This window comes from Colius striatus, chromosome 9, assembly GCF_028858725.1.
Source record: "Colius striatus isolate bColStr4 chromosome 9, bColStr4.1.hap1, whole genome shotgun sequence".
NCBI classification, from domain to species: Eukaryota; Metazoa; Chordata; class Aves; order Coliiformes; family Coliidae; genus Colius; species Colius striatus.
The window spans coordinates 5,028,601-5,052,998 of NC_084767.1; the positions used below are offsets into that span (position 1 = coordinate 5,028,601).

Sequence of the window (24,398 nt, forward strand, 5' to 3'; positions counted from 1 at the left end):
TGCTTCTCTTTGCTTCTTCCACATCCCTCTTGAGATGGAGGCAACGGAGAGAGCCAGACCCACACGCAGCCCCCTGAGTGTGGGCACATCCCCGGCTTATGCAGCAGCAGTGTTTCCTTTCTTGTCCTCTGTTCCTTTCCTACTCACTTCCAACGTTCAATTTTCCACTTTCTCTGTTCCAGAAATTTTGCAAACATCATTTAGTGCTATTCTCAAGATCTCCTTCTTGGGAGGAGATGCACTGGTCAGAACCCATCACTGGGCTACCAGTGTTAGGACTGGTTTGCACTCTGCTTTTGCCTATGTGGAGTTTCCTTGGCCACCTTACTGTCTCACTACTCAATGGGAGGGACCTGGCAGTTCCTTGCAGCCTGCCCTTGTCTATTCTGCTTTGAAGAGCTCGATGTCAGTGGCTAAGGTTCTCACTTTGCTATCTTTGTTCTTTCTCAGGTCATTTCTGGACACACTCGGTGTTTCTTCAGAACTCCCTCCTGTATGACACCATGTCCCTGAGGGCCTGGGTGGACATCTCACTGGACACCTCAACAGACCACATGAACCAGGTTTCCTTCACCACATCCTTACTGGGTGGGCCTTATGATCTCCTTGGCCAAAAGCAAGACTCAAGGCTTGGCAGAGAGGTCTCTAACTGGAAGGTGTCACGGCTGGGGTCTCCTGAGCAGGAGGCCTGCAGCTGGGGCGTAAGCTGGTGAGTCAACGTGGGTGGAAGAGCTGGAGCTGGCATCTCATCTGCACACATTAATAATGGACACGTCCTTCTGACGCTGCAGTCATCTTGTGGCTGCAGGGAAGGAGATGCAGTAATGGCTGCTGACGCAGAGGGGAGCTGTGCTGTGAGCCAAAGCCGGTGCTGAGCAGAGCACGCCCGACAGGCTCTGCTGCCCTGGCAGGGAGCCCTGTGCTGCTGCAGCCAGCACAACCTGACAGGTACAGGCACAGCTCAGCTGTACAGGGCCCGGGGCCTGGGCACTGGTGCCCAGTCTGACCAGGCCTCTCCTGTCAGCTGCCAGGCCTCAGTGCCATCAGCATATGGAACTCTCAACCATTGTTTTATATTCCATGGCATTAGCTGCTATTTTGTTTTGGTTTTTTCCATAGCAAATGCTTCCCCAGTAAAACATTCTCCTTCCTAAGATGTGAGGAGGCGAGTAGAGGAGGGCATGTGGGCAACACTGTGAGCCAGTCCTGCAGCCTCTCTGCTGCTGCTGGGGCTCCGGGGACCTCCGGACCTTTCCTTCCACCTCAGCCTCTTTGCACCCCTTTTGGGTTTGTTCAGACACATCGCTCTGTCTTCTCAGCCTTGGCATGTGGCAGCCCCACCAGCAATGTCCTGCCAGGGATCTGCAGCCAGAGCTCCACTAACGCCAGGCGACTGCCTCCTCTCAGCCCTCCAGGGGCCAGCAGAGATGCCCAGCTCTCCCGGCTTGCTTGTTTATCTGCTCACAAAATGGTGTGGGACCCCAGGCATTAGGCTGCTTCCCTGAAAAACCTCTTGTCTGCGGGCTTCCTCAGCTCATTGCACAAACCTCATGGGCTGCCCACCCCCATCCTCCTATCTGTCAGTGCATGAAGTTGGTGGCCTGCTGCAAAGCCTATTTCAGGCACCCTTACTGTGCTGTGAGACACAGCACACTGGCTGGGATTCCCCGGCTGGGTCTCTGCCTTCAGCAACGAAACAAGCCCAGGATGCTGCCTCTGTAGGGCCCATCTCTCACACCTACCTGTGGCAGAGAACACAAACCCTGTCACAGCTGAGGCACTCCCAGTTGCGTCAGTGGAATGGGGGATGGGGAGCTTGTCAGCTTCAAAGGGCTGCTCTTGCCTCCCTCCCACCCTTCATTTCTCTCTCAACCAACAGCAGTCAGCTCCCTCAATGTCTCCCAAGGCACAAGCAGCAGCTATTGCAGGGACTCCAGAATAACCACTCTGGCAGGAATTTGCCTGGAGGAGCGGGAGCTGGTGGGACTCCAGAGGTACCTGATCCCAGAGGAGAAGGTGAATCTTGAGGGGCCGCGTCTCTGCCTATCTTCTCACGCCCTCGCCTCGTGCAGGAGCCAGGGGAGGGGGTGGCCCGGGGCGAGAGCGTGGCGTGCGGCTGGGAGGGGGGGTGGTCACGTGGAGCTCCAGCTCCGTGGGTGGGTGGTTGTAATGACTCGACAGGAGCAGAAACTGTACCAAGCCAGGCAGGGAGAAGATGTTGATCCGTGGAAATGACTAATCAGCATAAACCACCAGAATTTTCTCAACTCATCTTTCTCGTCTCGTTACGGCCTCACTCCAGGCAGGTGCTGAGTGGGATGCTTTGGCCATGGAGTGTTGTCGCTGGCACTGCCCCGTGATGGGGTGTTGGTGGCCCTAGCTGGGGCTGAACTGGCCTGGAGATACCTGTTCTTCCTCCCAGAGCTGCAAGGTGCTGCTGACCCCTCCATCCCTCCCTGGTGCTCCTGCCCAGGTGCACATGGACCATGCACAGCTCTGCATGCTGCTGAGCCATGGCTTTCCACGCTGGGTGCTGCCAGAGGCAGGGACTAAGTGTTTGTCCTGCTTATAGGTTTGGAGACAGCAGCCCCCACACAGCCTGCTGTGTGTGTCCTTGATGGGCAGAAGTGGGAGACCTTGCAGACCCCAGCTCTTATGAAACAACGTATTTGCTGACTGACTAACTGTGCTCTCCAACAAACTATTATCCTTCACCAGTGAGAAAAGCAGCCACCAGCATCCCTGCATTAGTGGGAGGGATAAAAGAAAAAATATCAGTACTGCTTGGTTGGCTGAGCAAGAGATGGCAGAGGACTCCCAGCACAGCACTGCTCCACGCTGGTCCTGAGAGCAGGCACCCTCGTCAGGTCAGAAAGGCAGATACCTCAGCATTCAGGGTCCTCAAACCAGCACTTCCCAAGCTGTCCTCATGGTCAGTGGTATCAGCCGACAACAGGGACACACAACAGATGGGTGAAAGGCCCAGGAGCACCAGCCCTGGGGGAGAAATGGAGATCTGGGGGTAGGAAAAGCAATGCAAGGCAGCAGGGACTCAGTGGGGAGAGGAAAGGACCACAGAGGCTGGTGGACAGGAAGATTCAAGCACTAAAATGCAGATACAGGAAACTTGAGCTGCTGTCACCTCAGAGAGGCTGAGAGGCGCTGAAGCCTCCTGTGCGAAGCGAGTCTGCCTAAGGCCCATAAATAACCCTCCAGAAACAGAGCTGAGTCTAAATTTATTCCGCTTGCATCAAATTCTATCTGCTTATTTTTAGGCTGTGCCCTGCCTCGTGGTACAGGCAGTGACCCCCAGCCATGAGGCTGCAGCCTGCAACTCCTTCCAGCTCGCTGGAGCTAACACAGTGCTACCTGTAGGAGCTCGGCACAGCCCTGCTAAGTACGTGGACAGGATTATCCCCAGCAGGTACGCACAGCCCTCCTTCCCTCCCACGGAGGGATTGCAGCACAGGTTTCATCAGCAAGGGAAGGGAAGAAGGAAGAGAAAGGAATGACTTCTATGTGGTTTTTCAGGAGTTACTCATGTGGATGGCCAGCTCAACAGAATGAAGGCCTTTCATTTCATGGGGTTTTTTCCTCCTTCCCCTAGCACCTTGGCTTGATTTCCCCCTTTGCACAGCATGCACAAGCAATGCTGTTGGAGGCAAAGTCCAAAGACCTGGAGCGTGGGAGGAACTTTTGTGATTAGGATGCACCTGCAAGTGCATTCTTGAGCTGCTATTTTTTCCCCCCATGTTTTCATTTCCACCACGAGTGGCTGATAGCGGCGTGTGCTCAGAAAGGCCTTTCCAGACGGGAAAGAAATCCAAAGAACAGTAATAATGGAAAAGATTAAATAGAGGAAATGTAACTTTCCTGTGCAAACCCGCTGCTGGGAGAGGAACCCCCGCCTGCTGTTGTTAGGCGTAGCCTAATCTGTCCTGCTTTGCATGGCTGGAAGTTGTGTTTATGTTCTGAGCAAGGCCTGTTCTAACTCGGAGCTTATCTGATGTGTTCTCAGGGAGCCCCCTGATGGCTTCAGCTTTCTTCCAAACAGTCTGAGCTTTAATGTTTTGAGTAGCTGGGAAAGTCCTTGTCAACAGCAAAATGCTTTCTGGGAGGCAGCAAAAGTTTGGGGTGAGAGGTAGAAGGGCAATAACCACCTTCTTGGCTGAGGTGGTGATACCTTCTCCCTGCCTCATGCTGGGCAGCTGCATGTTCCTGGCCGAGCTTGGCTCAGGCAGTCGGCAGCCTCCTGCCCTGCAAACCTGCCTCTCTTTTCCTGATGCTTTTACCATAATGCCTGTTTCAAGCCATTGTCCGGCACCATCAAGCAGATGTTTCTCCAAACCTCTGGGCTGGGCCTGTGCTCATCACCCAGGGAGTGTCATGGGAGAACCTCATCCCACCAGCAGTTTGAAGTTGTTTTGTTCTTAAATACTGCCAGAAAAGAGCTCTCAGAATGCTGCTGCTGCTGCAGCAAGAATGGAGAGGACCTGTGGAGGTGGCTCACCCTTGCTCTGCAAGAAACATCCTGTAAAAGCAGTTTTGCAATGAGGTTACACAAACCTGGCTCTGTTTTGGGAGAAGGCAGTCTTGCCCCCCGCCACCCTTCGCAGCAGCTGTGGGGTTCCATGCACAGTCCCACATGTGGTCTCATGCCCTTACACTGCTTGCCAGGGTGGGATTGCTGCTGCCCACAGGGTGCCAAGAGTGCCAGGGGACAGCCCACCCCACTGGGACCCTTAAGCTTGGCTTAACCTGAGCACAACACTTTGCCCTGGGACACAAACTATTGTGCTTGACCAGCCAGTGCCTATTTGCGTGTCCCTTGAGAGCAGAGCCAGGCCAGGGCAGCCAGCCTGCTCTCAGGCCTTCCTGGGGAGCCCTGGAGTGGTGACAGCACTGTGACACTGCTCCCAGTCCCTGAGCCACCTGAGGAAAGCCAAGCAGAGCCACAGCAGCCCCGGCCCTGGGGCTGGACCTGAAAGAGTGTGTGGCCAGTGGCGCTGCAGGAAGGAAACGACTTGCACTCGGGGACGGAGGCGTCAGTGCTCCCCTCAAGGCTCCACAGCAAGGCCATCCTGCAAGGAGCTGGTGTCTGAAAAACTGGACTGGAATGAGAACTATGCCCAAGGCAACAGCCATGGTGTGAGGTGGCCAGGGCAACATGGCTGGAGAGGCCCTGGCTGGGGGAGGCCGGCCTGCTGTGCTGGGTGGCAGCGCTGAGGGAAGCTGGCCTGTCGGCTGGCATGGCGGGCCCATGATGCTGGCTCAGGGGCACCGCTGCCCTGCCGGGACTCCCTCAGCAGCCATGGAAGCTGGTGTGGGCTCTGAGTGATCAGCCACAAGATGCAGGTGGAAAGAAAGAAGTGATGATGTGCCTTGAGGGGTGATGGCTTGGTTGGATGGAGAAATAAGAGCAGCTGCCCAAGGACGGAGCTGGGGAACTCTTGACATCGGTGCAGTCTGGCCAGGCACTTTGCTGCTTCAGAAAGCACCTGGATGAGGATCAAATCCCTGCTGCCACCTGCGAGGGAGGAAGGACAGTATCTGTGTCCCCAGGTAAAGCCTTTGCTGCCCAGCCATGGTCACTCCTGTGGCTAAGCCCACACAGCATGGGCCAGCCTGGCAACTGCTCTCATGGGGTGGCTTCACCCCAGGCCCCACCAGCCTGGGCACAAAGCTGTGTGTTGGCTTCTCTCTGGAAGACCTGCCCAAGCATTAATGCTCCTGCCTCTTCCAATCCCTGTCTCCTCTTGCAATGTTGCTGCTCTGCTTAGCAATCTGAAACTGCTCCCATGTACTGCAGCATCCCTCCAGTGCAGGGAGGAGGGAACAAGAAAGACATTGAGGCGCTGGAGTGTGCCCAGAGATGGGCAACAAAGCTGGTGGAGGGTCTGGAGCACAGGCCTAATGAGGAGAAGCTGAGGGGGCTGGGGGTGTTTGGTCTGGATAAGAGGACACGTGATCACTCTGTAACTCCCAGAAAGGAGGCTGTAGTGTGGGGGGGGTCGGTCTCTTCTGCCAAGTAATGAGTGGTGGGACAAGAGGAAATGGCCTCAAGTTCCACCTAAGGAGACTTAAGACTGGCGACTAGGAATAACTTTTTCCCTGAGAGGGTTGTTAGACACTGTCCCAGGCTGCCCAGGGACGTGGGAGAGTCTCCACCCCTGGAGACTATGTAGAAGAGGTGCTGAGGGCCAAGTGTTAGCGGTGGGCTTGGCAGTGTGAGGGCAGGGATTGAACTCCCATGATCCTAAAGATCTTTTCCAGCCTCAACAATTCTCGATTAACCTGGTTCCACGCTCTCAGCTCATCCCCCCCAGCAGCCCCCAGCCCCTCGGTGGGCATGCAGGGCAGGAGGACAGCGGGACAGACGCACCAGGGTTCCTCATTTTCTCACGAAAACGTGTTTCTGTGTCGTTCCCCCGCTTGCCAGCCCCCACCTCCGCTGAGGCCGGGCCTCGGCGGGACCCGCCTCGCCGTGCCCTGCCCGGCGCGTCCGCGCTGGTCACCGGGGAGCGGCGCGCCGGGTCCCGCGGAGCCGCGGCCGGGGGCTGTCCCTGCCCACGCCGAGCCTGCAGCTGCGGGTTTATCATTAACTTGCCGCAGGCAGGAGGAGAGCGGCAGCGGCAGGTAAGAGCCGAAGCTGTTTCTGTTGCGGTTTTTTGGGGGGGAGGTGTGTCTTTGCGGGAGGATGGTGCGTGGTCGCTGGTTTTTTCTTGTAGAGAGTGATGCTCGCAGCTAACGAGGAGGGGGAGGTGACATGGCAAAAGCAGGGAGCTGCTTGGGGAATGAGAGCTGCTGCTGCTCTCCATGCCAGGTTCAACGCAGCACAAAAATGCTGGGTATTTTCACTTTCGCGCAGGTCCTTTGTTGCTCAGATGTGCTGTGTTTGGGGGGGGGGGGGGGGTGTTGATGTGCGGCGGGGGAGATGAAGGGAAAACAAACCCCCCAGGAGCAGCTGCGTGCTCGGGGGATGCTGGAGCAGGGAGCAGTGCCCGCATGCCCCGGAGCTGCAGGGCATCTCTGCCGGGCTCAGGGGGTGTCTCAGATCTCAGCTTCCCACCTGCCTGCACTGCAGCCCTTCCTCTTAGCAAGGGTTTTGCTGTCACCCCCAGGCAAAGGACGCTGGGCTTGTCCAGCGGGGCTTGGTGGATGTCCTTCCTGCCTGCAATCTCGGAAGCACCCAGAGGGGTGCAGGAAAGTGTCTCCTAATCCCCATGTCCCATAGCAGCAGCCAAATCCATCGAGGGCAGGATGACAGCTGGCAGGGAAACGCTCCCCTGTGCAGCGGGCAGAGGTCTCATACCTCCTCACAGGCATTTGCTTGCTGTGCCAAGCCCAGCTCTCCTCCAGCGCAGCAGTGGGCATGTGCCAGGGAAGGACATTCACCCTGCCTGGCTCTCACAACTGCGTCACCCGTTTGTTGTTAGCTGGACCCTTCCCCAGCACAGTCCCAGGCTGCCCTGGCAGCCCCTCTGCCTGCTCCCCACAGGCTGCAGCCCCCAAGGCGGGCAGCTGGTGTGCCAAGCTCCAGCTGACACTCAGGGCAGAGGTTGGCGCTGGCTGGGCAGGGAGTAATGTGGAGCTGCCCTCCCTGTGCCCATTGCTTGTGCTGCCTTGCTTTTATCCTGCCAGGACACCTCTGCTCTGCCTTTGCTCTGCAACTCCTTCGCTCCCCCCCCCAGGCAGGTGGCCTGGCAGCATCCCTCCCCCAGCCAGGGTCTGGATCCAGCCAAGCTGTGCACTGTGCTGGCGTAGGCTGTGCCGTGTCTGTCTCTCAAGGCCTCCTGCCTCGGGCCAAGCACTATCTGTGATGCTATGGGAGCTGCTCCATCCTTCTTGGCATCAGTTAGAGCAGAGGATGTTTTTTTTCTCATTTCCCTGAGAAGGAAATGGCATGAATCAGCTCTGATTTTTCATACTCTCCACAGGCAGAGAGGAGAGGGGAGCAGGCTGTGTTGGGCAGGGCATGGGCACTGCACACTGGGGACTGCCACCAGTGTCTCTGGCAGAGGCATCCGTGGCTTCGCCCACTTCTTCCCCCATCCCCGTCACTCTTAAGCCATCTCTCTGTGCCACAGAAACGCCTCTTGTTCAAGCACTGCAAAAACACTCTTTGTACTTTGAATAGGACTCTTGAAGGCGAGGCAGCGTGCCAGGTGCCAGGCGCTGACAGCCAAGGCAGGGAGGGAACAGCCAGCCCTGGCAGTGGGCAGCGGAGGCAGCAAAGCTGCTCTGCCCGTGGGGACGGGCCCCTGCGCAGTGCCGGGGCTGAGTCAGTGCTGGCATGCCACTGCCCACAGCTGGGGCTCCCCTTGCCCATGCCCTGGCCCCACACGTGGTCTCTGGAGTCTGGGAATGTGTGTGGCAAGTCCCCACGTGCCACACGTGGGTGTCAGTCTGACAGAGCTGGGTTGGGCACCAGAGCACTGATCACAGCCTGTCCCTAAACCCCTGCCAGCCCCTGCAGAGTGTCACAACGAGATGGCCAGTGCTCCTGGGGCAGAGCCCGATGCCGAGGGCGCAGCAGACACTGAAGAAGCCATCTACGAGGAGGTGATGCCCTGCGACAGGATGGAGCTGAGCCAGCGGCTGGCCGTGGATGAGCTCATCACCACCGAGGCCAGCTACGTCCACAACATCCAGCTCTGTGTGTCGGACATCCGGGCACACCTGCAGAAGAAGCAGGTGAGATGGGGTACATCCCCCTGCCCAGGGCTGGGGACCATGGGGGGAATCTGCTGAGAGCTACCAGATGCTCAGATCACTGCAGGGAGAACACCACGTGCTCACCACCCACCTTCCTGGGCTTCTCCCCATCAGCCAGGGTGATGGGTTGGGTGGGCATTGGGTTTGACCCAGTACAGCCATCCTGTGGCTTTAACTCTGCATCTGGAACATGACAAGCTCTCATTGCCTGGCACAGCCAGGTCTCAGGAACTCCAGTGCCTCCTGGAACAGAGCATTGTTGCAGCTCCTCAGGTGTCACATGGGGCAGCTGGAGGGGCAGGAGTGCTCAGGTGGGCACGTGTGTCTCCACAACACAGGGTACACCTCTGCCTGATGGATTTGTCTTACCCTGGGGTATCTTCCTTCCCTTCAGCTGCCTGACCTTGACCTGGAGGGCCTCTTCTCTAACACTGACGACATCCTCCATGTCTCCAGACGGTTCCTGAAGGGTCTTGAGGCCACAGCCACCCAAGGGCATGACCAGCTGCTTTGCATCAGTAAGTTGGTGCAGTGCCAAGAGCTGACCTGTGCCCACTCACACCTGGGGGTGGTGGTGCCAGTGGCAGTGCTGCTGCCCTGTGCTGTGCCCAGGTGCAGCCCTCAGTCACCCCTTGACTCCCCCAGCAGCTCCCTCAGCTATAGCAAGTGCTGCTGCATTCACCCCCCACCCCACAGGGGCCAGGCACACCTGTCCAGCCTATAGAAAGCAGGGTGTCTGCATCAGGCCCAGCTTGGCAGAGGTGCCCGGGGTGCAGAGCACTGCCTCGGCACATTAGGCTGGCACTGCTCTGCCAGCTTCACCCTTCCAGCGGGCTAGGGAGAAACCTCTGCCTTTATTTGAGGCCATGGGAAAGGACTATCCTTTCCATACTCCCTCTCCAGGTGCCCTGTTTCAGGAGTTCAAGGAGGAGATGGAAACCATCTACAAGATCTACTGTGCCAGCTACGACCATGCCCTCCTGCTCGTGGAGAGCTACTGCAAGGACCCCAGGCTGCAGGCGGAGATCTTGGACACCCTGAAGGCAACAGTGTAGGTACCTGCTGCTGAGGACACTGCCTCTCTCTACCTGTTTTACCCACCAGCCTTGCACTTCTCCTCTCTGGTCAGGGTGCCTGCACAGGTACATGACACCATGATGAGAGTAATATTGTGGCCATCATCTTTGTGGCATTGACTGTGTGATCCCTGGCAGCCTGTCCTGCATCCTTGGGGACACTTGCCAAAGGAGTATTACAGTTTAGTGGTCTTTTATGATGGACTCTAAAACAAAGGCTCCCCTGTGGAGTTCCTGCCTGCTCCACAGCCCAAGAGGCTATTCCCACAGAGGGCACATGTTCCCCGGCTTGACCAGAGAGATGGGCTGGCCCTGGGAGACCCACAGAACCCCTCCTGAACTGTTGGGGAGGTCACAAAGACCATCAGAGCCAGGGGAAGCAGAAATGGCAGTGGAGGAGCTGCTGGAATTTGCTGCTTTCTGTTTCAGAGCGCATTTGACTCCCAAATGAGAAATGCCTTGCATGTAGAAGTGAAGTCCTCCCTGCACTTTGCCCACACTCTCCCTCCCTTGTTGCCCCCTGGAGCGAGCGCCGATCCCGTGCCTCCAAGTTAGACAAGTGCAGCACTGTTCAGGGAGGCAGGATGCCAGCTGAGGGCAGCACTGTTCAGGGAGGCAGGCAGTGCTGGAGCTGGCACTGCCTTCAGGGCTGGCATGGACACCATGCCCCTGCCAGCACTCCTGGGGGCTGGCCCCACAGCTGGTGGGGAGCAGGGGCTCACAGCCAGAAACTGCCCATGGCTACTGGACACTATTTGCTTGCAGGTGCACACAAAGTTCCCCTGCAGCTGAAGAGGTGCTGCTTTCTCCCCAGAATGCTCACAGAGAAGCTGGGAGGAGTGGCAGGGCACCCCTCCACACCAAGCTTCAGCGATTCCCCTCTCCACCAGGCCTCACACCGGTGTGTCAGACCTCAGCTTCTTCCTGGTGATGCCAGTGCAGAGGATCACCAAGTACCCACTGCTGCTGGGGAAGATCCTGGAGAACACCCCCAGCAGTGCCAGCGCCCGCCCGGCCCTGCAAGCTGCCGTCCATGCCATGACTCAGCTCAATGCCAACATCAACGAGTACAAACGGCGCAGAGAAGTAGGTGAGCGGGCAGGGGGCACGTGCTGGGGAAGCCTCAGCCCAACCCTGGCTGTCTCCCCTTGATGTTGCACTAATTCCCACTTCAGTCAGTTCAAAGCTCTTCTGCCCTGCAGCCATCCTGCCTGCCGAGGCTCAGGCTGGTGCGGGCAGCTCCGGCACTGCTCTGGTCCTGCAAATGCCACTCTGGGCAGGACCTGGAGGCGGCAGGAGCAGGGTGGCATGGGGGATGCTGAGCACAAAACCAGTCTGTCTGCATTCCTAGAGCTGGGGAACACTGAGGAACAGTCCTGCCCTTGGGATAGGAGAAATCACGCTCCTCAAAAAGGGAGTTTGCTATTCTTTTTGGTTTTCGTAGTACTTTCCCTGGGGCTACTCTTCTTTGATGTGGGTTGTGCTTATCCTGTTGATCACAAATTGTCAGCTCCAGGTCTGGGTGCTGCTCACTCGCTCAGGCTGCTGAGGATGCTGACCCGAAGTTTCCTCTTCTGATCATTTTTCCTCCCACCTCATGTGCCCTCACCCTTGGCAGCCACCAAATACACCAAGGCCGAGCACCTGACGCTGCGGGATCGCCTTGCACGCCTCAACACGCACTCCATCGCCAAAAAGACCACACGGCTCAGCCGCCTCTTCATGCACGAGGCCGGCATCGTGGCCAAGGTGAGCAGCTCCCAGCCCACCACCTGCAGAGCCTCCTCTGGGTACCTCCTTGAGGCAGCAAGTGCTGCCTCTCCTGGAGTGGTTTCTGGGGCTTTGTGCCGCCTCCCGAGCTGTGCCAGCAGGCCGGGAGAGCAGAGCTGAGGTGGCCCATGCTGACACCCAGTGGCCTGTGCTGTCACAGGAACCACAGTCCTGGTTTGGATCAGTCTAAGTGTGGCTCCTGGTCTCCAATCCCAAGGACCCTCAGGGTAGCAGTACACACTGCAGGGGAGTGCTTAGGCCTCCAAAGGACCCATGGGACCCTCAGGCACCTCAGCGAAAGGAAGGGCACCCAGATGTTGTCCAGCACCCCAGCCACACCAAAAGCCTTGTTCTGCATGCATCACAAACACTCTAGATCTTATCCCTTTTCAGGCTCCCGGAGCCTCTGGGGATCTCTCCAGCAGCAGCACTGTGAGCTTCAGGCTGGTGCCTGGCTGGTTTTTATGCTAGCACACATTGAGGGGCAGAAGCCCTGCCCGAGGCACTGCCTGGCCTGCCAGGGCTGGGGATGAGCTGCCTCTTGCCTTGCAGACAGAGGACAGGGAGTACGATGACCTGGAGGAGAAGTTCCAGTATGTGGTGTCCAGCGTGGCTGCGCTGAAGGAGAACGTGGCATCCTACCTGGGCCATTTAGAGGTAAAACCCTGACAGCTTGCAGGGGTTGGTCCCATTGGGCCTCAGGACAAATTTCTTGGGCTTGCAGAATACTTTCAAGCCCCATGGAAACCAGTATCTGTTGGGGATGGGGATGTTCAGAGACTTGCATCTCTCAGCTAAATGTGTTGTGCTGGAGGCTTGCACAACATCTGAGGATCACTGAGGTACAGCACAGCTTAAAGTCAAAGCTTCATTGACACAGTCAGAGCTGGGTGTCATTTCAGAATAATTAGTCCTTAATCTGATCCTGATTTCAATGAGTTAAATAGCTGAGAAGGTCAGGTGCTCTTCAGACTGGGAATTCTTTCATCACAAGTGTAAGTTGTTCCAAATCAGGGAAACGACAAACTTCCCTTCTGAGACGACCCACCGGATGACTGGGGCATCTGAGGGAAAGGAGAGTATGAGCAATGGCAAAACGTGAAATCTCCAGACACTGTAATCAGGAAGGTCCCAGGAAATGGCAGAGGATTCAGAAAGCAGCAATTCGAGGGCTGGAAAGACCCTGTTGTGAAAATATTGACAAGGGCTCCCCATATGGGATTGGGAAAGAGGAAAGGGAGACAGAAAGGTCTCCCTGTAGCCTAAAGACAGGGTAAAAATAGGATTGGAATGGAAAACAGGAGGATGGCATTCTGTATGACAGTGAGATGGGGCATCAGCTAGGGGAACAGGGCATGGCTGTTCTGTGGGACATGGAGTGCTCCTGGGTGAGCTGCATCTGTAAGCCAGCTTTCTGGCTCCAGCCAGGACACCAAGTGCCTGCAAACAGGCTGGGCAGCCAAGATAATAACCTGTGGTTAGGAGGCATGCTGGGGCTTGGATGCAGCTGCAGAGGAGCTGCTGGTGGGGTAAGGTGGGGCTGCACACATGCTCTGTCTCTCTCCCTCTGAAGGCTTCTCAAAGCCATCTTGAGGAGCCGATGTTACTGCAGGACAGAGGCAGCCTGGCCTCCCTTTGCACTAGCTGGCAGTTCCCTCTCATGTACCTGTCTGTGCCAGTGCCCCCACCACTGGAGAGGCAAATCGTGGTCCATACAAGATCACAGCCACCTCTGCTTGTGTAAGAGCCCCTGTAGGGTTGAGGAAAAACCCACAGGTCTCAGAGCTGCCACCTTCTGCTGCCAAGGTCAATTCCTTTTTATATTTCCATCTCCAGTCCCTCCTGTGGCAAGGATCACAAAGGAAGGGTCACCTAAGCATGACTACAGGCAGAAGGACAGGATTTAGGATGGAGATCAGGGCACTGGGAGGCCAATGTCAGCCATGGTTGATGAGAATCAAACAAACTGCTCCAGGACTGGCTGCAGGAGCAGTGCTGTGAGAGGCAGTGAAGCCAAGCTCAAGAGGAGCAGGCCACGCTTCTCTTGGCACCAGCAGCAGACTGGGGCTCTGGATGCTCAGTGGTCCTCTCTCTGGGTCTAGAGCCTGAGAGTCAAAAATCAGCCTACAGGCAGGAAGGAGACTGCTGCCCACAGGCTTGATGTCAGAGCAAGACCTCTCAAAGCAAGGGAGCACCCAAACCATCCTGAGCCATTTTCCTTTCCGATCTCCCTCTCAGTGTGAGGCAGAGGGAAGGTTTTGAAACTCCACAGCTGCTGGAGTACCTAACTCAAATGTCAGAGCATCAGGCTGGGGCAGGCTGCCTGGGAGCACAGGGCAGCCTTGGGCACTTCACTGGGGTGGGAGTTCTTTTGCAAGCCGGTGTGTGACCCTTGCTCAAGGGGAGAGAGTTGTTAACCCTTAAGTGAGCTCTCTGGCTGCAGACAAGAGTAGCCCAGAGCATCAGTCCCCCTGGGCTGCTATCACAGAGTACCCAGGCTGGGACGTTGGTGTGTCTTTGGGAACATAGGGATGGGTTACAGATGAGTTAGCCCAGTGCTGGGCAGCCTTTGTGGGTCAGGTCTGATGGTTTTGTCCCTTCCAGGCATTCCTGTTGCCCACCCCACACAAGTGTGAGCTGCAGATGGAGGAGGGGCCTGCCCAGCAGTACCGCCGCTTCGCACAACACCTCCATCATGCTGCTCTCCCTGAGTTTGTGAGTGCTCCTTCCCCTTCAGCCACAGCCAAACGTTGCTCACACCTTCTGCCAGGGCACAGCCAGGGCTGGCTGCTCCCCCAGGGCAGGGCAGCCAAGAGCTGAGTGGGACCCCAGGGCAGACAGTGTCCTTGCCGGCAGCCACAGTCCCCTGGGCCTGGGACACGAAGGGGCAAGTAATAGGCTCCATCGATAGGCCCAGACACACGAAGTGAAGAACAAGCTCCAGGGTCCATCCAGGAAACAAAAGGAGATTAGCCAGAGACATGGCTACAACACAGCTCTAAAGTCCATCCAAGGCCAGAAACAAGCTGCAATGTCCATCTGATGGGTCCACTCTGGAGCTCAGCTACCTACAGCAGAGGTCCGTGTTCCAGCCAGGAAACAGAGGCAGAAATCATCTCACCCACAGCAATTTCCAATAGCAGTTGAAGGCCCTTAAAAGAGCTGTGGGCAGGGCTGTGTGTGGAGGCTCAGATGAGCCTAGTCTGGGCTGTTAGACTGTTTGTGCCTTCAGGGCTTTGACATGTTTATGACCAGCCATGCAGGCAGAGCTGCAGTGGGGCACAGGACAGTGGAAACCACGTGTGCTGTTTGACTCACACAAGGTGTTTGCTGCCAGGCCTCAGTCCAACACACCCACACCTTGCCTCCATACACACCATCCATGCCTACCTTTAGAAGCCACATCTGTCTCCTTCCAGCACCTTTGCTTGGTTCTCCAGGACTCCCTCTTGGGTGCTGGCTGCTGCCATGAACACAGGGAGGTTTCCTGAGCAGTGATGAGTGTGTCGGGGCAGCCCAAGCCCCACGCCTGAGTGCCAGCGTCCCCAAGGAGAGGCAGCACAGGGAGGGAGGGCAGCTCCGTGGCATAGCTCACCCTGGGCTGAGGGACTCTGTCAAGCCAGGGCACAGTGGCCTGCATGGCACAGTCACTGCAGCAGCCTCCTTGGCCCACGGGACCTTGTGTGTGACTGCTCTTTACCACGGGTTTGCCTTGGTTGGCATCCTCTCTGCTTTCAGGGAAGGATGCCTCAGATGTTCCCCACTCCAGACAGTCCTTCGATAAGGCCCTGAGCACTTTCTCCCGTGTAAGACAGTACCCCATGCGGACAGCTTGGCCTGGCTGGGGGGCTCACATGGAAATGAGGTTCAACAAGGGCAAGTGCAGAGTCCTTGCACCATGCACCAGCACAGGCTGGGGACTGACCTGCTGGAGAACAGCTCTGCAGAGAGAGACCTGGGAGTGCTGGTTGATAATAAACTAACCTTGAGCCAGCAATGTGCCCTCGTGGCCAAGAAGTGTAGGCAGCAGGTCGAGGGAGGTTCTCCTCCTCCTCTACTCTGCTCTGGTGAGGCCTCATCTCGAGTCCTGTGTCCAGTTCTGGGCTCCCCAGCTCAAGAGAGATAAGGAACTTGTAGAGAGAGTCCAGCAGAGGCCACCAGGATGATTGGTGAACATTTTCCTTATGAGGAAAGGCTTTGAAACCTGGGGCTATTTAGCCTGGAGAAGACCGCAGGGGGAACCTCATCAACACTTTCAAGTACCTAAAAAGTGGATGTCAGGGGGATGGGGTGACACTTTTTTCTGTAGTATCCAGCAACAAGACAAGGGGTAAAGGACATAAACATAATAGAAAACAAAAGTTCCACTTAAACACAAGGAAAAACTTTATTGTAAGGGTGAGGGAGCCCTGGCACAGGTTGCCCTTGGGAGGGTTGTGAAGTCTCTTCCTCTGGAGGTTTCCTTCCAAACCTGCCTGGACACGTTCCTGTGTGACCTGATGGAAGGGAACCTGCTTTAGCAGGGGGTTGGGCTGGGTGATTTCCAGAGGCTCTTTCCAACACCCACCATTCTGGAATTCTGTGAGATTTGGGGTCCTTTGCTCCGCAGAAGCGACGGCTGGACAGGCTGGTTTGGCAGCCCCTCTGCAGCCTCTCAGACATGCTGGTGGGGCCACAGCAGCTGGTCAAGAAGCGCCTGGACAAGCTACTGGACTACGAGGAGATCCAGGAGCGGAAGAGCGAGGTGGGCAGCGTGACATACGAGGAGGAGGCAGCCATGAACACGTACCTTGCCATCAATGCCTTGCTCGTGGCCGAGATCCCACGGTTCAACCAGCTGGCGCTGCAGCTCCTGGGGCAGATCGTGTGCTCCCTCAGTGCCCTGCAGCGGGACTTGGCTGCCCAGGTCCTGCACCAGGCAGAAAAGGAGCTAGAGCAGGTAAGAGTGGCCCCTCAGCATATGTGCCCAACTGACCCCTGTGCTGAGCCAGACCTATCTTGTTCAGGCTTGGGACGCCATTTGGGTGTCAGAGCTCTGAAGGTTTGCTATAGCCCCAGCCTGCCCTTGCAGACACATAGCTCCCTGTTTAGCATTTGTAAGTGATCTCTCCTCCCCTTTGGCTGAGGAAAGCCAAATTTCCTCTTCTTCACTGCCAGGAACTGTCCTCTCTCTTTGAGGACACAACTGGTAATTTACTGATGTGCTGCCTGAGAGATGAGTGTTAAATCTGAGCTCCTGAGAGCTCAGTGCCAGGAAGGCAAGGGGGAGAAAGCTCCTGGCTTGAGGAACGAGCATCCCTCGAACCCTCATTGCCTGAGAGACAGCTCCCAGAACTCCTCACAGCACAGACACTCTCTGACCTTGACGACTGCAAATGTGGGTAAGGCCTGGGGTAGAGGATGGCCCTGGTAGAGCAGGGTAAGGCCCTGGGGTAGAGCATGACCAAGATGGGAACAGCCATGTGAAGGTATCCTCTCAGGCACTGCTCATGTATGGTCATGAGGGTGGATCTTCCTTGCTCAGTCTGGCATGCTTACACAGCAGAGGCCTACTGCAAAGCCATATCCACTTGTCTCCCTTTGTAGTCAGGTAGGGTGGGCTGTGGGCTCGAGGCAGGACAGCAGGATCCAGGGACTGCTCTGGTGGGCTGGGTACAGCCCAAGAGTGATGGCCCAAAGCCAGAGAGGAACAGCTTTGATCTTTGATGCAAGTTTGCATCCTCAGTGGCAAGGCCTGCTCTGTTGCTTTCTCACCCTTTTCCTTCTTTCTCCTCTTTTGACCCTACTCACAGCACTTTCTGTCCCCACAGCCCTCTCTGACCCCAGGGTCTCTCTTCACAGATGCCCCATGGCCGCATGCCTCTGCCCAGCTTCTGGAAGATGATGGAAGACACCTTGCAGCAGTTGGGTGCTCAGCTCCGTACCTTCTGCCAGACGTTTGAGACAGTCACACCGAGCCCTGTGACACTGGTAAGAGCTGGAAGGGGATGGCTCAGGACAGCTGGATGAAGAGACAGGACTGTGGCTTCCCAGTGCAGAACATCTTCTGATAGGAAGAGGTTGGCTTAGAAAGTGGCATGGGGAATTGCCACAGCCACGGTATTTCCTGCAAGCCCCTGACAGCAGCTGGCTGAGAATAATTGAGAGTGAAACAATCTCAGCTCTTCTGGTTCTGGACACTCATCTCCAAACCATGAAGTAGAGCAGATAGTATGAAGGAGTTGCTCCTCTAACCTCTTGCTGTGTTATGATCCTGCAGGAAGGAGTGCACATGTGCATGGGGGAGGGGGTTCAGTCTCCTGCCTTTCTCATCAAGTGCTTCTGTGTCTCTTGCTCCTCACCAGCCTTTGAACCCTGCTGAGGAGCGGAAGGTCCTTTCCCTTGTGAGCAAGCACGGCCCAGACAAACTTTACCAAGTGACAAGCAACATCAGTGGCAGCAAAGACTTGGACCTGACCTTGCAAAGGGGACAGATTGTAGCTCTGCTGCAAAGTGTGGACACTAAAGGGAACACAAGCAGATGGCTGGTGGATGCTGGAGGTACTAAGAGTGCTACGGGGAGCCTCTCCCCACCTTGGCACCAGAGTCACAAATCAAACCCAAATCACTTCCTCATCTTGGATGAAACAGCAGCTCATTGCCTCCTGGCTCTTTCAGGGTTTGCTCAGCTCAAACCCACCTCTGCTTTGCCAGCTTTACCCATAGCCATTAGCTGTAAAGTGCAGGTTTCCCCATGAGGGAGCACTCATGGCTCATCATGGTGGGGAGAGGACAATCCTGGGTAAACAGAAATGTCTTCAAACCCCTCTTGGGGTTGTTTTACTGCTGGGTATCCCTTAGTGATGGACCAGTTTGAACAGGGCTGCTGTGCCACGCCAGGCAACAGCCAAGCTGTCATTCCTCTCTCCTCCAACCAGTTGTACGTGTGCCAGGCAGCAGGCCCCATGACCTGTGTGTGTGCATGTCCTCCAGGTCCCCGAGGGTTTGTGCCTGCTGGAAAACTCCAGCCCTATTGCCTGGCACAAAGCCAGCAGCCTGGGATGCAGATGCCAGCCCTGGAGAGCAGCGCAGAGAGAAGACGACATTCGTGTGCATCACTTCAAGCTCCCAGGCCCCAGGTGGCCACCTTCACCCCAGCTTTCCAGGTGAGAGTGGGGGACACCCCCAGGGCCATTCCTAGCAACTCACCAGCTCCATGCTCGTCCCTGTGTGTGCAGCACGTGGGTGGGCAGGTGGCCCTGCTCCAGCACACGGATGGTCAGCCTTGTGCAGCCATGTGCCTGGCAGAGGGGTGTCACACGCCCTTGCTGGGTGCCCCGTGAAGCTGGTGCCTGCTTTGCTGGGACCTGGGGTGGGTGGAGCAAGAGGAGTGTGCTTAGTGGGGTCCCCTGTGTCCTTGTGCTGGTGACTGCTGTGCTGCTCTCTCAGGAATGGCCTCCTGCTCTGCCACATGTCCTTTCTCCTGTTCACTCTCATGTCCTTCAAGGGCTTCCTCCCTCCTTCCCCTGCCTTTTCCAGGTGGTCGCCGGCTTCTCCTTTGCAGCCAGGAGTCCTCAGGAGGTGAGCCTCCAGGCAGGGCAGCCCGTGCTGGTGCTGGAGCCACATGACAAGAAGGGGAGCAAGGAGTGGAGTCTGGTGGAGGTGAACGGCCAGAGGGGCTATGTGCCCTCCAGCTACCTGCTGACTGTCCCTGCGCAGGAGCCCGTGGGCTGGAGCCTGCCCGTGTGAGCGTGGCCAGCCCGCATCCGAGGGCACAGGCTTCATCAGCTGAGCGCAGTCCGCGTGGAGGGATGCAGGAGAGGGGCAGCCGTGGTGCCCCGGGCCAGGGAGGCGGTGGGCAGCAGCTGGCAGGATACGGCCCGGGGTGTGTGGGTGCGAGGGATGGCAGTGGGAGGCATGTTTTGGCGTGAGGGGGCCATGTCCCATATATGTTTGCTCAAAGGAAAGGAACATGAAGGAATGAGGGTGGGTGGCTGTGGTTTTCCAGGGATTTGGTGAAATCCCTGTCAGTGACAAAAGTGTCCCTAGAGTTGATGTGACAGTTGATGTACCAAGATGATCAGGGGACTGGAACATCTTCCATAGAGGAACGGCTGCAAAAACTGGGGCTGTTTAGTCTGGAGGAGACTGAGGGGGGATCTTACTAATATTTACAAATATCTAAATGGTGGGTGTCAGGAGGTTGGGGCAGCACTTTTTTCAATGGTATCTAACAACAGGACAAGGGGTAATGGGATGAAGCTGGAACACAAACAGTTCCATTTAAAGTTAAGGAAAAACTATTTCACTGTTGAGATGAGGGACCCCTGGCACAGGCTGCCCAGGGAGGGTGTGGAGGCTCCTTCCTTGGAGGTCTTCTAGACCCACCTGGACATGTTCCTGTGTGATCTGATCTAGATGGACCTGCTTCTGCAGGGGGGTTGGACTGGATGATCTCTAAAGGTCCCTTCCAACCCCCACCATTCTGTGGTTCTGTGACAGCATTGTCCTCCATTTCATCGGGGTGCAGTGCTGCAGAGGAGGCCTTGGGCCTGGCACAGAGCATCTGAGGCTCTTGGGAACACCGCCTCCTATCCTGGGATTCTGTGAAGAGGTTCTCGGGAGAAGCGTTGGTTTGAGCACAGAGAGCAAGGGGAACAGGCCTAGCGCTCTGCTCCTCACCACCTGCCCAGGTGCCCACACTCGTGTGGACGGCCTTGCTGTCCCGCCAAAGGCCATAGCTGCCAGCCTGCGCCCGGCTGCTCATCAGCTGTGGAGGGCTGCGAGCCACGGCCGGGTCCACGCGCCCGGCACAGCTCCTGCCTCAGTTGCCCCTGCAGCACGGCGGGGCTGACGGCTGATGCGTTGCTGGGGCACTTGGTTCTGCGGTGAGAAGCGCGGTGCGCACCGCCGATGCCGTTCGGTGTGACAAACGCTCACATTATAAACGTGGAACCGCTGTCCCCACGCGTCTGCGGGCTCCGCGCTCACACGCGGCCGGCGCGGCCGCAAGATGGCGGCGGCGGCAAGGGGCTGAGGCGCGGCCGCGGGCTCCGCGTGTCCGCAGCCGGCGAGGGGACAGCGGGGCTGACGTGGGGACAGCAGGGCTGGCGTGGGGACAGCGGGGCTGATGTGGGCACAGCAGGGCTGGCGTGGGGTGCCGGGCGGGTGTCGGGTGCAGAGCCAGAGTGCCGCCCGGCCGGTGCACGGGGAGCAAGGCTGCCGGGGATGCCCTTTCCCTCACGGGATCCACACCGCATGGTCTCTCTAAGTGGGTTTTGGGAGCAGCAGCCTGCGTCCGTCACACGTCTGACACACGCCACGCTGCTTCCCGCGGCTGCCTGAGGCGGCACAGCCCGTGCCTCAGTTTCCCCGTGGCTTGCTCAGTGCTGCAATGCCAGGCTGAGGGCAGGGAGCTGTAACATGGTGTCAGGGGAACTCAGAGCTCCCGGCTGCTGCCCTTGGGGACTGGCACCGTGCTCCCCTGTGCTGCGGATAGTGGCGCAGAGGCACTGGCTGGTGCGGCTGCCCGGTGTCAGCCCACTGGCCCTGGGCACTGCTGCTCTGGGCAGCTACGGGGTGACAGCCCAGCTGGCGAGCACTGGCCCAACTGGTGGGTGCTGGCCTGACGGCTTGCCATATGGCCGGCGGGGCTGTGGCACACACGGGCTGCGTTGGTGCCCGGGTGCGGGTTTCAGTGCTGCCCTGTGGCCGTGGCTGCAGGCTGGGCAGTGGGCAGAGCTGGCATGTCCTCCCCAGAGCTCACACACTGTAGAGAGGGACAAGTGTGTCCCACTCCTGGGCCCAGCTGCCTGGTTCGAGGTAGAGCTGTCTGTGGGGCTTACCCTCCTTCGTACCTGCAGGACTTTATCTGTGGGGAGGCTGAGGGCTCACGGCTTCTGCCCAGGGGCTTTTGAAAGTAAATGCTCACCCACAGGAAACCTGGGAGAGGATGGTGGAGCCGGAGCTGGGGATGTTGTCTGGATGCTGCCAGCCCAGCCTGCAGAAAGCTGATGGGCTCCTCGGGATGGGAACACAGGCAGGCTGGGGGGTGAGGGCTGCTGCACGGCGGCTGTGTTTCTGAGGCCCAGCCCTGGCCCCACAGCAGCTGGGCTCATACCTTCAGCTCGCTGCTGATGGCTCCTCTGGATTTTTCCATTCCTAATCAAGTCACATCAGGTTGGATTTCCCTCCTGAGCCGCCTTCCTGCCAGCTCAGTGGGGCGCCGATGCAATCAGCCCCGCACCAGCGCAGGCCACAGCAGGAGTCAGCAGGTCCCGCTTCACAGCCCACGGGTGCCTGGGACCCTTCAGAGGGTGAGAGGTGACATCAGGACAAGGAGCACTGAGAAGCTGCTGCTGCCTGTACTCTGATCTGCCCGCTGGAAGGAGACCTGGGCTGGGCAGGACTTCATAGGCAGCTTATAAAACTGATTGGACTTTCTCTATCCCATTCATCAGGACTCTGGATTTCATGTGCTCTCAAACCACAGCTCCCTTTTCCCTCTCCCTTGTTGGTCAGAATGAGCTCTTACAAGAATCCAGACTGTTGTGAGGTGTCCTAGACCCCTGATACCTCCCCTGGACATTCTGCTCATCAAATGTCCACCTGCCAGCATTTGCCAAGGCTGACAGGCGTGAAGGGCAAGGTGGAAACAGCCCATGCACATCCCACCGGGAGACAAACGAGTGAGGCACACAGCAGAGCTGTGCAGGAGCAGGCAGCATGCTGCAGACACGATGCTGGTGTTGGGCACCATCTGCCCTCCTACCTGCCAGTCTGTCAGGTTGTGTCTGTGAGCATCAAGAGGCTCCTTTGTACGGTGCTGAGCCAGCCAGCACCAGCACCCTGCCCAGTGGCAGTGGCATCCTGCCTACCCAGGGGTCCCCAGGCTGCAGCGTGCTGTGAGTGCCCCCCTAGGAAGAAGGAAGTTAGCTTGTGTGGCTGCTTCAGTCTGCAGCCCCAGAGGGATGAGCTGAGCTCTGCAGTACCCACTGTCCTGCTGCCAGCCTCAGTGTCCTTGGGCCACGGCCTAGGACTTGGCTGCAGGATACAGGGTGTCAGCGTCCTTCACTCCTGCCATGATTTCACCCAAACTCCTTGCAGTTGCTGCTGGCCGGCGCCTGAAATGCCCCTTGGAGTCACCGGAGGGTACGGGGCATAAACACGAGAGGGAAGAAAGGGCACAAGTGTGCCTTTAAATAGCACGGCGAGGACAGGCTCTCCCGGCAGGAATGCTCTGGCTGGCCCGCTGGAACATGCTCGTGGCCGAGGGGCACAGGACTGCTCCTCGCCTTGACCTCGCTCAGGTCAAGGTTGGGCATGGCTGGGCCGGGCACCACTGTGCCCCCCCCGTGGACATCCATGCCAAGCCAGGGGCTTGCCGTGCCCAGAGCTGATCTGGAATGTGGCAGTGGAGCTGGGCAAACACTGCTGCCTGCAACCTGCTTGCTGACCTGCAAGGGGCTTGGCACTGGCACAGCCTGACAGCCAGAGAAGCCTGCCAGGTTGTCCAGGAGCGGCTGCTGCACTCCTGTCTGGGCTGATTCATGCCCTGGATGTGCAGGCATTTGGACAGCATCCACCTGTGGGCTATGACAGCACATGGCTGTGTCCCCAGGGTTCAGGGTACCAGTGGAGAGTGGGAGGGTGGCAGTTCAGGCTCCGCTCTCCCCTGGTTTCTGAGGCCTGCTGGTCCCTGGAGACACAGCGGTGGCTGTGGGCAGGGTGAGGAGATGCCTGGATGGCAGGGGAGATGGCTGTGTGCCGATGTACCCATGGGCTCTGCTGGGGCACCCAGCTGGCAGTGAGGCACAAGAGGAAAGAAACTGCCAGAGAAGCCCCAGACCCATCCCCTGCCTGCAGCATGCCAGAAGGGAGAGATGGGCAGAGGGCTGCAGTGGGCAGGAGAGGAGGGCAGCAGCAGGAGCAGCGCTGGAGGGCACGGCCAGGCCGAGCAGAGCTGTGCCTGCAGGAGTGGTGCTGGAGCTCACCAGCGCTGCCAGGCTGAGCTGGCTGTGGACAGAGCCAGCCTGTGCCCGCACAGCTCCAGGTGCCTGCCCTGTCTGCGAGCAGTGGCCCACGAGAAGCAGCCCCGGCCCCGACAGCCCACGCTGGCCCCGCTTCCCGAGCGGCAGCCACCAGTGCTGCGGGAGGGCTGAGCCCCACAGAGAGCAGCCCCGGGCTGCCAGACAGCAGTGTGAGCTGCAGTGCTGGCTCCAGACATACGCAGATGGCACCTGGATTGTCTAATAAAGTGTGAAATGGTTTTCATGCTCTGGTGCCTTGGCTGAGATGGACCATCATTACAGCCCCTTCCCGGCAGCAGCTGCCGATGGCCCTGCGGCCGTGGCACTGCCTGGTGATCCGGCAGGTCGTACCTGGGGGTGAGCACCCCTTCCTCCCCTCCCTCTCAGCCCCTCCGTTGTGCCCACCCCACGTAAAAGCACAAGATGCATCGTCCCGGATGGGGTTAGATCTCTGCCATGACGTTGGAGGCTGTGGACTTTGCTCCTTCCCTGCCATCAGATGTCCCCGGGGAGCCGAGGTCAGCTCAGGTCGGAGCCCTGCCCTGGGGCTGGGCCGTGGACAAAGCCCTGCCCTGTCCCCGAAGGGCTGTGGGGAGCGTGCCCATCAGATACAGACAGGAGATAGAGCTCGTGGGCTGTGCCGGCCGTGCTGGAGCCGCCTCCCATCCGCGCTCAGGCGGTGGAGAGTTCCCAGCTTGGCAGGGACAGAGGGGCAGCCTGGTCCCCCTTCACCAGAGAGTCGCTAACTGCTCCCCCAAAACCTGGATGTGCACAGAAACCTCCTCCAGCCCTGATAATCAATCATCCTGCTTTGGGCAAGGGTTGTGGA

The 24,398-nt window shown here is 57.8% G+C and overlaps 1 protein-coding gene across 2 annotated transcripts; it reads left to right on the forward strand.

Moving 5' to 3' along the window:
• Positions 1-6,505: 6,505 nt before the first annotated feature.
• Positions 6,506-23,813, forward strand: ARHGEF37 (Rho guanine nucleotide exchange factor 37). Of its 2 annotated transcripts, XM_062002558.1 has the most exons (13): positions 6,506-6,636; positions 8,468-8,694; positions 9,110-9,233; positions 9,619-9,766; positions 10,682-10,881; positions 11,410-11,540; positions 12,114-12,218; positions 14,166-14,276; positions 16,171-16,500; positions 17,403-17,531; positions 17,906-18,101; positions 18,534-18,706; positions 19,080-23,813. In XM_062002558.1, the coding sequence occupies exons 2-13, from the start codon at positions 8,491-8,493 to the stop codon at positions 19,287-19,289; spliced, it is 2,061 nt and encodes a 686-aa protein (XP_061858542.1). In that variant the 5' UTR covers positions 6,506-6,636; positions 8,468-8,490; the 3' UTR covers positions 19,290-23,813. The 2 variants fall into 2 exon arrangements, with proteins under 2 accessions (XP_061858542.1, XP_061858544.1); XM_062002560.1 differs by lacking the exons at positions 12,114-12,218; positions 14,166-14,276.
• Positions 23,814-24,398: the final 585 nt, after the last annotated feature.

Bases quoted from the DNA above. Each gene is read 5' to 3' on its own strand.
- ARHGEF37 (XM_062002558.1), top strand. From the start codon at position 8,491: ATGGCCAGTGCTCCTGGGGCAGAGCCCGATGCCGAGGGCGCAGCAGAC. The intron at 11,541-12,113 runs GTGAGCAGCTCC...CTTGCCTTGCAG, and splicing joins AGGCCGGCATCGTGGCCAAG to ACAGAGGACAGGGAGTACGA. The intron at 18,707-19,079 runs GTGAGAGTGGGG...TGCCTTTTCCAG, and splicing joins CCTTCACCCCAGCTTTCCAG to GTGGTCGCCGGCTTCTCCTT.